Source organism: Manacus vitellinus, unplaced genomic scaffold, assembly GCF_001715985.3.
Source record: "Manacus vitellinus isolate BGI_N305 unplaced genomic scaffold, ASM171598v3 scaffold_39_pilon, whole genome shotgun sequence".
In the NCBI taxonomy this organism is placed as follows: Eukaryota; Metazoa; Chordata; class Aves; order Passeriformes; family Pipridae; genus Manacus; species Manacus vitellinus.
The window spans coordinates 4,661,105-4,677,012 of NW_021940534.1; the positions used below are offsets into that span (position 1 = coordinate 4,661,105).

Consider the following 15,908-nt stretch of genomic DNA (forward strand, 5'->3'; position numbering starts at 1 on the left):
AATATAATTTCCAGTGGAGAACACAAGGCACTGAGCAACATGTATCTCCTTTAGACCACCAAAGTAAATGGACCCTTAAGAACAAGCTCAATACTTTTATTTATAAGGAAGGTATAAATGAGGGTTTCAGTTCCACCAGGAATAACTGTCAATTAAATTAGGGCTCTATGACTAAATTTGCATCTCTGTTCCTTTTCCCTGAAGGTTCTGTATATGCATGTACAAGACACTGTCTATATGCCCATACAAGACTTTATTTAAGACTGGATGAGACACCACAAAGTAAGAGAATTCACAGTTGTGTTTCACTTTCATTGGAAAGTCATCACCATCAAGCAACTCACTTATAGTTGGAGCCTGATTCTACTTCACACAAAATTTGCAGCTGCAGAAAATAAAAAAACTACACCAGAAGCTCTCATCCTTTGATTCTTTTGCTTTTGCTTACAGAAGAAAGGTTTATGAATGAAGGACATTTAGTACCTGAGTTTTTTCCTTTGTTATTCCTATTTTTTTATTTCTTCCATGTTGGCCTAATTTCTGAGCACCTACTTATAACTGGGACAGAGTGTTATGGGAAATCATAGGAAGCTGGTTTTGTCCTCATGTGAAGCCATTAATACTGCTGCCTGGCTTTGCAGGCTGCAGGACTGCCCTTTCAGTTTGTAGTATAGGGTAAAATATTAATCATTATGTGCAGATTTTGACAGGCAAGAAAGTAAAGAGGTTTCACATAAAACGTACAGAACTATACAGAACAAAAAGGTGTGGTCATCCAAACAGAAACATGAAGAGACTACATAGAGATGTCAGAGAAAACCAGAACATGCTCTTTCATAATGAGCTCTTTCCTGATATAGATATTAACCTGAAAAAAACAGGTACTAACTGTTCAGGAAAAAACCCCAAACTACAGTGTATTAATGTGGGTTGAGCACTTCTCACATCAGCCCTGAATATATCAGGGCAGTGATAACACAAGATCAACCCAGGGCAAGACTGGTAGCTGCCCCAGTACAGAGATGCATCACACCCTGTGTTGAAATCAGGATTTTGAGGTGCTGCCTCCTGTGCAGCAGCTGCAATTATGAGCAAGACTGTTCAAAAGGTGCAGGCAAGTATTAAGGGAACCTTCTTTAGTCTGTGTAAATGTAGACATCTTTGCTTAAGCAGTTTAAATGAGAGACTGGAGAGAGGAGACCCACCAATCTTCCTTCCACATGTACCTAGAACTCTGAATCTCAAAAAGCTTGGACACTTGTGAAAACATGGGGAACACAAAAAGAAGCCTGTGTTGTCTACTGTTGCTAGTTTCCAAGCAGTAAGAGATAAATTGCAGCATAAACCCATAGGACAACAAAATCCTGGTCATTTAGAACTGGAGCTGGACTCACCAGTGGGAGAGGAGTAGTCAGAGCAGGGGTGGAAAGGGGGAGCAGTTGGGCAGACAGTGTAGGCAGGTAAGCAAAATGGTAAGAAGTTATGGGACAGAACTTCCTGTGTCAGGATCAGTGGGACAAGTAAACGACAAACATATGGAAAGATAAAGGGTGTGTGGAGGGGGACCCGCCCATATGGCAGTTGAGCGTACAAGCAACAAAGGGCAAAAGGAGAAATCAAAACTCTTCCTTTCCTCTCAACTCCCGTGCCTTTCCTCATTAAGGCCATTTAAAGATATCCTAATATTTTCTTGATACTTCCTTTCCCATCAAAGCACATCCTGAAATTTCAGTGGTGATGGTAAATTTTGATGAATAGGAGTGAGGAGGTTTAGGAAATGCCACAGCAATCTTAGGTAATTACAGCTGAGAGGGGAAGTGCCCTGGAGCAACCTTGATGAAGGTTTACTCTGAAGATTTCGTGATCCCTGCCCTAGGTACAACACATACACTACCAGTACACACAAAAACAAGTGCAAACAGTGTTACAGAAGGAGGAAGAACATTGAGAACCTTGCTATAATGTCAGTATTTCCTATAAGGGAAATGGTGCTGAGGGTCCAGGAATACCTACTTACCAGTTAAGTGGCTGGCAATCCTGGCAATAGGTTTAGGAGGCAGGGCAGGGGGCTGTTTGAGGAGGGACAACTGTTTCACTGGGGTGTCCTCATGGTCTCCAGGGAAAGCAGCAGATTTTTTGGGGGGAAGTAGCAGGACTGGCTTAGCTGTAGGATCTTGGGACAGGAGGACGCCGGATTCATTGGATGTGGGGCTCTCTTCAGACACTGGAGGACACAACCACATCATAGACCCAACAACGTTACGAGCAAAGCAGCAGCGGATACAGCCAATGTAAGACAAGAAAAGCAGCACAGCAATGCAGATTAGGAATGACTAATAGATTGCACTCAAACATTGTATAACATAGAAAGGAGGAAAGAAGGAAGGAAAGAAAGAGGAAGAGTAACACACATTTACACAACAACCAAATTTCCCATTACCTCTGAGAGAAGCCAGCTCCCTTATGTCAGGCTGGGATATATTCCCACATCTTGAACACAAATTGAGCTTTAAAATGTCACGTCTCTGACGGTCTGTCACCACAGCTTGCTTAGGACCAGATATGTTAGCAGGTGGTCTCTAAACTTATCCAGTAAATGTAAAAGCACCTCACAGGGTCTACTCTGTTTCAAAGAGGCTGCACAACTGTGCAAGATCATGGATAATTACTTCTGCTGCTCACTTTTTCTCACTCTACCTTTGTCCACAACTCTTGGCAGCATAAAGTGATGCAGAAAGAGGAGCTAACCTTGATGTACAGCATTGCCATCTCTCTGCATGGGCTGGGGAAAAAGTGCAGCCAGACTCACCTAGGGTAGGGCAACTGGATGTATTAGTTACTGACAGATGCATGCATGGTGTGAACATCACTCAACACCACGTGGCAGCTACAGGTCACGATGTTGTACCCCGGGGTTCAAATATGTTGTCAGCTCTCCACTCTGATGCTTATTGGCACATCTGAGATGTAGACTGAGAGTTGGAAATCTACTCTTATATGTTCACAAAGTGCAGGAACTTTGTCTGACTCCAAAAGCAGCTTAGAAGTAGAGGTTACTTCTATGCCCAGTCAGTCAAAATTTCTTGTGGAGCACTCAGTGACATCTCTATGTTGTCACCTTTTATATCAGAAGACCTTCATCTTCGACAAAGAATTCTCAGGGCTCAACACCAAAGTCAAAAACTTTTTTCAAGTAGCTTAGAGTATCTACATGATAATGTAAAGAAGATGTTACCTGTCCCATCCATGATCTCTGTGGTTGGGAGCACCTCGTATGAGCAGGGTTCCACAGATGCTGGGACTGACTCCAGTTCTGTTAGGGCTGGCAGGGATACCTGGCTGGAGCTCAGCACTTGCCCAGAGCCCAGAGGCTGTCCATTCTCCAAAGCTCCTTCTTCATTTGGTATGGAAAGTTCCCCATCTGTTCATAGTTGGAAGAAAGCAGAATGACAAAAAAGATCCATAAATAAGATGCAGAAAGATTTTTAAATGAAATTCACTATCTTCACTAGCTTGCTTCAAATGAGGAACCTGGACTGAGATCTTGTATGTATACATGTACTGGGTTTGCATGGAAAGGTTTTGGTAGCAGGGGGGCTACAGGGGTGGCTTTTGTGAGAAGCTGCCAAAAGTTTCCCCTATATCTGATGGAACCAGCTCCAGTCAGCTCCCAGATGGACCCACCACTGGCCAAGGCCAAGCCCATCAGTGGTAGCACCTCTGGGGTAACATATTTTAGAAGGGGGAAAAAAGCCATCCAGAGAGAGGAGTGAGATTACGTGAGGGGAACAACTCTGTAGACACCAAGGTCTGTGAAGAATGAGAGAAGGAGATGCTTCAGGCACAGATATTACCCTGCAGCCACGGTGAGGCAGGATGTCCCCTTGCAGCTCATAGTGATCCGTGGCTGAGATCCACCTGTATCCCTTGGAGGACCCCACGTCGGAGCAGGGAGATGCCGACTAGAGGCTGTGACCCTATGAGAAGCCTGTGCTGGAGCAGGCTGCTGGCAGGCCCTGTGGCCCTCTGGAGAGAGTAACCCACACTGGAATAGGTTTGCTGGCAGGACTTGTGACTGCACGGGGGACCCATCCTGGGGAAGTCTGAGAGACCACCCTGCTGAAGGGACCCACGCTGGACGAGTTCATGAAGAACTGCAGCCCACGGGAAGAACTTACATTGGAGAAATTTGTGGAGGACTGTCTCTTGTGGGAGGGGCCCCACGCTGAAGTAGGGGAAGAACGTTAAGAGTCCCCACTGAGGGGGACAAAACGGCAGAGACAACATGTGATGAACTGACCTCTGCCCCCATTTCCTGTCCCCTGTGTCAGTGGGGGGAGGAAGTAGAGAAAACTGGGAGGAAAGTTGAGACCAGGATGAAGGGGGGGTGGGGGAAAGGTGTTTTTAAGGTTTTATTTCTTGGAATGCTACTATGATTTGATCGGCAATTAATTAAATAATTTCCCCAGGTCGAGTCTGTTTTGCCCATGATGGTAATCGGTGAATGATCTCTCCCTGTCCTTCTCTTGACCTATGAGCCTTTCATTGTGTTTCCTCTCCCCAGCCCAGCTGAGGAGGGGGGTGATAGAGTGACTTGATAGGCACCTGGTGCCTTTGGCTTGTATCTCCAAAATACAACTTGTGCAGAGCAGTTTTTGGAGATGTCTGTCTGAGATGTTCTGTCCACAACAGTTTCACAGAAGTCTGACAGCATTCCACTTGCTTAAGGGGTTATTAAGATTTGGGAAAGATCCGTCAAATATCTCAGCTGATTTTTTGCTTACCCTAGGATGGTCGTTACGAACTATGGTCTAAGCTGGTTAGTTCCTGACCATCCTCGACATGCAGTTCCATCCAGTGACAAAAAATATGTTTTCCCTCTGTCTCTGTTGAAGCTGGGAAGTCAGGAATGAGAGTGGGCTGGAACTGAAGCTATGAAGCTTTCTTAAAGAATACTAATATTCACATATATCTAATTTATAATATTTTAATAATAATAACAACAAGAATTACTATCTTCCCTTACACCAACTTTTATGCTATAAGGGACACAAGCAAAATCACAGGAGTATGTCCCTATTTCAACACAAATAACCACATTTTATGTAAGGGAGAAAATAACTTTTATAGTTGCCTGACATAATGTCTTGGTACAGGGATATATCAGATTCCATTTAGAAAGCCTGTTTTTATAGTTACGAATAATATCTCCTCTATCTGAACAAAATTTCTGCAAGAGAAGCTGGCACTTTCTTTCCTATCAAACACCACTTCACATTAGAAATAATAAAGAACAGAAGCAAGGATTCAGATAATTCTCTATGGTGTCAACCTGCATGATTTTTATCTCAGAACTTGTTAAGCACAGCACTCTGGTATCTGGAGGCTATGACTACATGGATATCTCAATTACAGTTTTAAAAAGGAAAGTGTTCAGCCCCTATGGTTATAAAAGGAAGCCTGAAAATATAACTAAAATTTGACCTGTAATACTAAAAGCCAGCAGGCAAATAAGCAGAGTCTAATTTTACTAAGCATTTAAATTACTTTTTAAAGGGAAACTCAGGATTTCAGGATCTGGTTTTTGATTTTTGGGCACCTCTGATTAGCCACATTACTGCTCAATGTGGAGCTGTAAATCATTCAAGTGAGTGCACATTTTACCCTCACAGGGCTAAAATGTGCAAACCACTTTGGAAAACAATACTGAAAAAAAGTTAAGTCTCATTTTGGTGTTAGGACACAGCAATCAACAAGTCTGACAGCTGATAACTATTCAGAATTATGCTTCCACCATTTAAAGCTTTTCTATAGTGAGTGAAGATGGTCTCCTGTTTATTTTGGAATTATTATAAATACCAAGGTCTTGACTTTCTTAGTTTTGCTGGAGGCTTTTTGAAGATGCAGAGAGCTACTGTGGTACACAGTCACATCATACTAGACTGAAACCTGACCCATGGCTTTGAGAGCAATCGACTGAGCTGGCTAAAAGGTGGCAACATGAATCAAAGCTGAAGGCTTTGGCCAAGTGTTTGCAGCACAGCCCCCTTTCTAACTGCTGTGGTCATTCAATACAAACCCATTTATTTCCCTAGGCAGCAAAAATCAAACAACAGTTCAGCCAATTGAATGCTTTTCAGCTTGGCTGTCTGAGTAGTAATGCTATGTATTCTGCACTGGCTCTGTCTCCCTTTTATAAACACACACACGATTACATGTGTTTGGGATAAGGGCTGCTGTTCTCTCAGTTACCTGGTTTCATCAAAGAATGTAACTGTTTCTTATGCAGAGCAACTGCTTCTTGAATGAAAGGCAGTGATTGTCTCCAGAAATATATTCATTAATTCAGTGCATTAATTCAGACTAAATTCAACTGTAACTGTGAGCAGAGAAAAATATGCATGACGAAACCAGAAACATTTGTTTTTTGGAGGGATATCTACATATTTTTCACAAAGTGAGATGCCTATCATAATATGCTGAGCATCTTGAAATCGTACTGTCTTAAGTGCACTTTGTGCTTCTCAAGGTATATTAGCATGATTTAAGAAAACAGCATTCAAATGATCCATGAAGATTTATGATTGCAAAAAAGTAAAATATAAGGTAAAATTTTGGCTTTTACTTTTTGTCATAATAATAAGCATGACAGCTTTCTGTACTGAGAGAGTAACCTTTTTTAATCTTACCTCTGAATATCTCTAGTCTTTATTTAGGGTCTAAAATTTGTCCCTGGATTTGAATGAAATCATCAGACACGGCACAGAATCATGACTGAAATATAAACCCTAAGTCAGGTCTCACTTGAAGAAGAGCTACATGGGGAGCTGCTCAAGTACAGCAAACAGGTCAAAGATGCGGATAAAATAATTTGTAGAGTGAAGAGTATCTTAGTGAGAATTAATCTTGCATCAGAGACATTCTTGACAAGCAGACATAAAAAAGAAATTATGTATTATTTTTAAACTACTAAAGCTGTTCCACTTAGATGACATAGAAATGAAAAGAATCATGGTAATGCAATTATTACATAAACATGAATGAACTGATTATGTTCAGAAACTGGCTATGAGTTTAAAGTTAATTTTGCACAGGGATAACATATGTAATCTTTTGTTCTCAAACTTGCTAAATCCTTTGGTGTATTTTCACAGAGGTTGATGCTACTTAGTGGAGAATGACTTCCTCTAAATGGATGAGCTTTGATAACATCGGCTGAATCTGGGTGAAGCTGGACAGGACCATGAGAGAGTAGCTTGACCTCTGCAGCAATGGGAACACATGAAGGCTACTCTTCTGTTACTCAGGACACTCTGCACACCTGAAATCACTGAGGAAACAGGACCTCAGAGGAAACACTCTGATGCAAAGGACTCTACTCAGACACTTTAATTCACCTCATCATGCGAAAAAAACAGCATGGGGTGAAGGCTCAGAGATGCATAGGTGATGTATTCAAAATGTATGGCCCCTAACCATGGTTTGTACTCCTGAACTCCTCTGCTATTTCCACTCTCAGGAACTTTAAAAAAATTGCCTGGTGTGAGGCAGCCCACAGAGCATTATGCTGACTGACACAGACCAGTCCTTTTGTGTTCTTCGTGCTGTAGCTCTGCTTACCCTCTCACTGTGTCTTTCACTCTGAATACCTTCAACTATGGATCTTCTTGCATATCTAAAAAGTGTCGTGCTCATGCATTCCTTCTACAGACCAATGGCTATGGAAGTCAAAATGGAGAGTTTTAAATCCTGGGAGTTTTTCAAATTGGGTTGTCCCTTTCAGTACTTGCTCCCCAGTAAGACTGTCCAGGGAAGCATTCTTGATGGCAAAGGCTAGGAAGGGCAGAGAAAAATTCACTGTCCTTTTCTGCCATGAATTCTATGGGTAGGGGATGAAAAATTGAATGTTCTTGCATGTGGTCAAGACCTGTCCCTGGAGCTGTTTCCTGGAATTGGTGGCTACCTTAGCCCAGTGGCTGGGATCGTCCTCAACTTCAGTCTCTAAGCAGACCTGATGTTTTGGGATCTCATGGAGTTTGAGACAGGCTGCTTCTGGAGGAGTTCAAAACCTTTCCATTTCACTGCAACACAACTGAAGCAGTTGCCATCCTTCCTCCTTGCTGCATTACCAAAGCCACTTCTTCAAGCTTATCCTCACATACTGCCACAAGACGTACCTTAGCACATAAGTGCAATACATCCAAATCTTGTCAGCATTTAGGTTACCTGAAATTTAAGTCTAAATCCATCATTTTGATTAGAGAGAGAGTATAAAAATATGAAGACTGCCCATGCTTCTTTAAAAAACCATTGTACCATTGCCTCTGGAGCAAACAAATACACACTCATGTTCAGAAATTCTTCACTGCAGGCAGTCTCATCCACGTTCAGATAAAGGAAGAAGTATCAAAATACTACAAGTAGATTTAATTCTTTGACGGGGACTGTGAAACAGAGGGGAATCCTAAAGACAGATGTTTTTGGGGTGGTTGCCCCTTCATGGGAAAATCAAAGGTGTTTATATCTAGGTGTAGGAGCAACAGTACAGCAAAACTGTGAGTTCTTCTAAGTGCTGATGTGTGTTTTATGTTGAAGGTGGAAGTGATATTTTTAACCTCTCAGCACTGCCTGACCACAAACTATTAGAACAGCAGGAGTCTCACCAGATACTTCTTCAACTTACTATTTTCCAAAAGTACAGAGTATTTGAAAAAAATTATAACCTTTGCCTACATTTTCAGAATACTCAAGTCACAAAGCCCTGGAAATGGAAGATAACAGAAACTGATTTGGTCATGAGTCTGGCCCTTTGCAAGAAGAGAGCTCCCCGCAGTTCAGCCTGGAGCAGTTTCACTTGACTAGTTTAAGTGTGGGAGTCACTGAAGTGATAACAGCATTTCTTGTTTTTCAAATACAGCAGCTGGACTGCAGTGTCTCTCCCATGTGTGAATACTATGACTTACTGCACTCAGATAACTTTCACCTGCTGGATGACAAAAAGTCCTTTGAAAACCAGCAAATCCTGAAGCAAACATGTCAGAGCATCATTTTAAACAGCAGGCAAACAAACTAGATAATTCTGGTTTTCTTCAACACAGAAGATATGACAAAACCAACACTAAGCACACAACAGGAATTTTTGTTCTTAGGTCATTCTGTCCACACTAAGTTTACTTTAATCTGTATGGATTTTTTTAAGAAAGAAAAAGCCAAAATTACTCAGAGGCTGATTCTGTCTGCTTTGTCCACTGCTTAGGAAAAGGAGACAAAGAGATTTAGCATTATGGCTACACCTATTGTCTGTGCAAGATGCCTCTCTGTATGCTACCCTAATCAAATAATGCCTTGTGCAATGAAATGCTTAAAGTCTGCTGTGTTTTCTTGAAAGATTAGAGATTATCTAACAGGAATTACAAGGAAAATGTTACTTCCACTTAAGGTTCACAGTGAGATATGATATCATTTATTAGAATTACTCAGATTATTACACCACTGAAGGAAATAATGTTTTTGCTCTATACATCTTGCCCTGCTCATATCTTTGTATCATAAAAGCTGTCTGATTACTGCTGCTATTCTTGTGTATTACCAGTTTCTTATCTGCCTGACCTCTTTCTTTCAGGGAGGGGTACTAATACTTAGCTTCCTGTGTTTGTAACAAGCAGGAATAATAACTCTATAGTCAGTAGGGTACTGACTGTGGAGTCCAACTGGTTTGCATTGTAGTTTCCCTTTTAGTGGCACCTGACAGTGAAAAGGTCCAACGTCTCTGCTTTTTGCACTGGAAATAAGAAGTGGCACGTGTTTCATATCAGTTTTGAAAAGGTGAAAAATTACTATAAAGAGGAATTAATTTCTTTCTTTCAGACAATGACCCCCAGAGAGCTTAGTTTGTGCCTCACAAGACGACACAGAAGATCACAAACTACAGCAGTATTTGATCAACAGAGAAAGCTGTAGTGCATTGGTAGCAATGCAGGGGGAATCTCTCTGAGTTTCAATGTAGAAGGCAGAGTCAGGCTGCACAGAAAAGATTTTTCCTGGGGATACCTTTAAGTGTATGTAGGGATGGTTCAGAAAGCAGCTACATGTGGGATGTGAGGCAGGGATTAAGGAGGTCACATCCTGGACACAGGTGTGATTTAAGGCTGCCTTCTGAGCTGGCTGAGGCATTGAATAGGGAGCTGAGCCCTGGCCTCCCCTGGGCTGCTCCCCTGTCTCATGGTGTGACAGCCTGGACCATGCCTCACTGGCTGTGGATTTGATCTGAGTCACACTCTGAAACATGGGCAACACGAAGCAGTGAGAAGAGCAAATCTTTTGCCAGGAGCTGCTTCTACCCTGAAGTTGCACCTAGGATGATTTCTAGGCCAGCGGGATCTTACTGAGAGCACACTGTTAAATCTGAAGGATTAGAAGCATCCACAGTACATAACTAGTAAAACCTGTAAAATTTAACGAAAAGCACTCTATTTTTTTGTTTGTTTTGCAGTGTTTTGCGTTTTTTCCCACTTAAAAAACCGAAAAGATTGGGTTAGTAATATTTAATTTCCTTATAAAATAGACTAAAAAGTAGGCAGCAGATTTAAACACTCTCAATTATAAAGCAGACCATGTTTCTAACATCTGTGAAAGTTTATAACTTCTATTAACTTCTAATAGATTTTGTACTGGTATTGTTAAAGACTCTTAGATTTTGAATTAATGAGGCTTTAAAGCATATACATAAATTCTATTCAGATTAAGAGGCAACTTTGTCATGTTTTTATATAATTTGTTGAATTAATTGCCTTAGTGATTGACAAGAGAAGCAGCAAACCAAATAAAAGCTGCAGTTAAAGTCTGACACATATGTAATAGATGTCAAGTATGTATTGCATTACCAGTGTAAAACAATGACGTTTGTAAAACAATGGCATTTTGCATAAATAAGACATTACCAACTCAACAAATTAATTATCCTGAATAAGGAATTGTTATCTCTTCTGAGCCATTTCAAGGGAAAGTACACCGTTCTGTGCTTGTCAGGATCCAAAACCTGTCAATGTTTCCCTTTTCCACAACAATTAATCCCGAAGTGACTCAACCAGACAATGGTAACACACACAGGCATGGACCCACTTCATCCCTCCGCAGTCTGGATGCTTTGCTCTTTTGCAGTGACTAGTGCCTGTTGCTGTGATTTTTATTTCTACTGCTTTACATTTCTGATTAATTTTCATTTTTATTTGCTAAATACCTGTCACATGTATCCAACAGAATGGGCTAGACCATGGCAAAATCAAGAGAGGTGTTTGGAGACCTTTTTCTGCAGAGTCTTGCAATTCAGGACTCCATTCCCAGTTCCCAGTGTTATAATAATGTAATGTCTGGCTGTAAAACTATATGGGATGCCAACTTAATGTTGTGAAAGGAAGAACACTTACCTTTATCAAAAATTTCTTTCAGCACTCCTCGCTTTATAAGCTCCTCTCTGCTTTGCCTCATGGACATTTTTCTTTCCAAAGCTGTAAGCAAAGGATAAGGGTCAATATAAATAGAAAAGAAGGGAAATAATTGTTTTAAAAGGCTCTACGCCTTTTAAGGCATTTTAAAAAATGTTCTTTTTCCTCTTCAAGTCAATGGCAGTTTAGCATCTCAAAGGCTACTGGCAGTCCAGAGAATCTGCCTGCTGCTGTAGTGAGGCTGTTATTGACAGAAATGGCTATAGACTGGCTGATTTGAGGACGTCTCCACTCCCATTGCTTGATTTTGACATATGACCCAAGCATTTCTGTGGAGAATCAGAGACAGCAAGGGGAGAAAAAGGAAATTAGTGCAGAAGCTGCAGAGTGAAAGGTAAGAAAGAAAGCAACATATCACACCAATGAAAGATGGGGCCACAGAATGTGGCCATGGACTGTCTCCAGATCATGGAAGAGGACAGAAGCCAAGGCTTCTTGGCCACCAATTCCAGTGAGAGCAGATCAAGGTGGGGCAGTGCAAAACATAAGCCGTTTAATAGAGCCTTCTCCTGCCTAGAGGGATGTTTTTCCCTAAAGAGATGTAAATGACAGAAAATCCGAAAGAGCCACTGCAATTTACACCAGAACTGAACAGCTTGAGTTCTGTATTGGCTGCTTGGAGACTGTGGTCACTGAGGCAGCAAAACGACAGACAGAAAATACATGTTTCTTTAGTTCAGCAGTAATTAAAACAATGTCCAATTAACCAAAACGCCACAAAGGACACGCACTCAGGCAAAGACCTGAAAGCCAGTAAGCAAGGGGCGCAAGAAGTGATGTGCAGCAGAGGCTGTGACTGCACCCGCTCTGTGAGAAACAAGCCTGTGCCTGCCAAAAAAGAGGCACAGTCAAGGGCAAATTGCTTCTGCCATATGCTCCTCGATCAGACCCAGCACAGATGCATGCATACACAAATGAACTGGGACTTAGCATCTCCAGTCTGCCCAAGGCAGAATTAAAGCAAAAGAGGCTTGGAAACCCTCTCTCCTATTTCCGAAAACAGGAGGGTGTACCCTTTTCTGGTACTGCTGTGTGCTGACTGTTCCCACAGGGACACTTTGGTGAATTAGCTATGGTTATACTGACACACTGTGCTCATTGCAACTTATTTGCTGTCAGAGGCTTAGAACTTGGTATGAACAAGGCCAGCTCAGCTTTGCTTTTCTACATGGGATAAATTTAGGCTTTCCCATTTTTAAAATCAGTTTTGAACACATATTCTTCAGGGCAAAGAAGACCAGTAGGCACACTAAGAAGCTAATAAAAACCCTGGTCTCCCCTAACATTCCCTCTGAACTTTCTCATGGATCAGAGTTGAAGGCAGGTCCTTTTGCTGAGGCACAAGACCCCATACCCACTAGCCAAGCATATGGTGCAGTTTGATTTTAGAAGCTGTTAACATAACTGCCACAGCATTTTCCAGAGCGCCTAGGACCCATTGGAAGAAGTGCTTCAGGCACCTCAACTGACTTTCAACGAAACACCGACTTCTAAGTTTCTAATATGCTTTTGAATAGAAAGATCCAACAATCAGGCTTTGGAGTCACACTGCAGACTGCTCCTCAAGCTGCCTTTTACCTGTGCTGAAGGGGTCTTGTTCTGGTACAGCATCTAAAGCTCTTTCCTCTTCCTCTTGAAGAATAGCTGCCCTCGGCCCATCCAAAAAAAAGCCAAAACAGGCTATAGCTGATTCCTGAGCTTTCTCCCACCAAGAAGTTGTTAAAACCCTGACTGAATCTAAAGAGTAATTTGGTGGCACCCAACAACTAACTTTTTCAATAGGTCTAAGAAAGTCTAATTTTCTGTTAGTGTAAGCAGCAAACAGCACCCAGTGTGTCTGAACTTGCTCTACAGTGGGAAATCAAGTTGGGTGAATCATCAGCAAACAAGCAGTTTCTGCAGATAGAAAGCAGCACTGCCCATGGAACAAAGACATGGGCAAATTCTGCTATTTCTATACTTGACCATAGACAGCTAAGTAATAGATCCACACTTTACACACAAATTCATCGGCACCCACCTGGGTTCAAGGCAGTCTTACCCTCCTGTAAGGGTCAACAGCTGGCTATGCAAGGTAGCAGCATTACCACCAATTTCATGGAGGGGAGGTCTCACCACATTATTATAGTACTAGCAAAAATTACAGTAATTTTGCAGGTCGGAATTGAGGCTTTTGGGAAATTAAGTGCTAAAAAGGGCTATCAGGATATTTTGAAGAAGTGCAGAAGCACCTCTTCCAAAACAGTTGCTGGGGAAGACCCTGCAGTATTGACCAATACTTCTTGAAGTAGCAAACTATTTTTGAAGTTTAGCAGAACTTCAAAGATAAAATACATGTATTTGGAAGACTGTATATATACATAGGCTTTTCAGATACTCCCTTTTAGTTGTAATCTGCTTGTGTTCAAGAATGAAAAAACCCATAACCCTCCAGCTGAAGCTCAGACAAAAGCAATTTTTTCAGTTTCTAAATCCTTTCTAAGTAGGTACAGGACTTAAAGTATTAATTTTTTCCCTACTAATCCAGTTTAATTAATAAGATATTTAAAGGAAGGGCATGCTGGGCTAAGAGCAGCACTGAATGATAGTAACAGATGTTATACTAAAACTATAGGACATGCTGCCTTTCTATAATACAATCTTCCTCCCAAACAAGTGTTGTATGTTTAAGTGCATAACCTGCTATGCTAACACTGGATCAGATGGGAAAAAAATACAAGCACTTAGATGCAAAACTCATTAGGATCTAACAGCCTGAACAACGAAATGCTTTACTCAGTCTGGATTTCTCTGGCAAAGACTGCCAGTTCTTTCATGAAGGATTTTCTTTTCAAGCAGAAAGCTGATACAAAATAAATTCATTTACTCTCCACTGAGAAGAGTTCCATTCACAGCAGCAGATAAATAAAAACCTCAGAATTTATCCTTGATTCATGAGAACCATGTAAATTCTGTGATGGGAAAAAATGCAATATAATTAATATTTAACAAAAGATGTATTACTTCATTAGTGATTTTTCTTGGTGATTAACCTCATTTTTTTCATTTGTATAACCTTTCAGGAGATTAGAAATAAGCATTAAGCCCTCTTTATGGGATCTAATTATGCCAGAAACTAGTTATCGTAACAAATTCATCCACTCTCCAAGAAACTCCCAGTTACTAGTTTATAGCAATGAGCCTATATGTATTTTATGGTATAAGCGTACAGATGTTGCCAGTGTACTCTGCAGTAGCTGTTTCTTTTAAGCTTTGATGAAGAAACAGTGGGAAATGCTTTTATTAATGTTTCTGAGCTGCTAGTTTTGAACTCGTCCCTCAGGAGCAGAACCCCTCTGCTGTTCAAGCAGAGTTTTTCTCTGTGGCAGACCCATTAAGATCAGTAAAGCCTTGACAGGGTTGAGAGGAGTTCCTGCCCCTCCGTTCTGGAAATCAAGTACAGTTTTGTCTTTATTCCTTTAATAAGCTGCTGTGCTCTGTGATGGCAGTGATTGTGGGCTGCTCCTCCAGCTGAGAAGGTGAAGCTCGCTGCTGCCTCTATGCCAAGAGCTTCTGCTGCTCCATTAACCAGCCAAAGAGGCATTTATGCAGTCAGGACATGTAACCTTTCTGTCCCTCCCATCCTTCCCTCAAAGGCCAAAACATGTCACATAAAGTATTTGACCTGCATCTGTATGACATAATGATAAATTAAGAAATAAATATTATTATTCAAGGTAATAATAAACCAGTCTCCTTTGTAGAACTTGTCCTGTTGCTGCTTAAACCAAGGGCAGAACTAAATAAACAAGTTCTGCCTTTTCCTTCTCATGTGACAACCGAAACTAAACCCCAGTCCGTGCTGGCCAGTTGGAACTTAACCTTGTTTTTTTCTGAGGTTACCCTTGGCCTTTGTCTTAAAATGTACTGGGTGGGGGCTGCTTTTTGTGAATTCTTCCTTTCAAAGGCCAGTATAATTTTCATGATTATTTTAGAAGGCAAAGGTTGTTACAGGATGGAGCTTAGAGCAGAAGCTTTCCAGTGCATTATACTTGCATTCAACAGGAATCCACCTTGCTAATAATTCAGATCTGAATAATTAGAAAAAAGCAAATCAATTGCTTTGCACAATGGTTAGATAAACAACCATCAATATTTCCCTTAGACTTATAAGAAAGGAGAGATTTTCAGATGTGATAGATTATGTATCAAAACATGTCACATCATCTTGAAATTTTTCCAACTATGCAGACTTTCTTGACAATCAAATAGAGCAGGATTCATCTGATGTAAATTTTAACAGTGTGGGCTTATGCCTCTGAGTTGGCCTCCTTATATATTAAGAGTAAGTCTCGGGCATGATTAACCTTAGCCAAATATAAGCATCTAAGCAGGATTGAACTGCACTGTTAGGCTTCACTGACT

At 41.1% G+C, this 15,908-nt stretch overlaps 1 protein-coding gene across 1 annotated transcript in view; it reads right to left on the reverse strand.

Moving 5' to 3' along the window:
* The window catches only part of PHACTR1 (phosphatase and actin regulator 1), an 80,223-nt gene extending 68,656 nt beyond the window's left edge, over positions 1-11,567 (reverse strand). The window contains exons 1-3 of the mRNA XM_008922294.3: positions 11,427-11,567; positions 3,236-3,421; positions 2,018-2,224 (exon numbers count right to left, since the gene is read on the reverse strand). Of these exons, the coding sequence (XP_008920542.1) occupies positions 2,018-2,224; positions 3,236-3,421; positions 11,427-11,493 (460 nt within the window). The 5' untranslated portion in view covers positions 11,494-11,567. The remainder of the gene's footprint in view (positions 1-2,017; positions 2,225-3,235; positions 3,422-11,426) is intronic.
* Between the last annotated feature and the right edge of the window lie 4,341 nt (positions 11,568-15,908).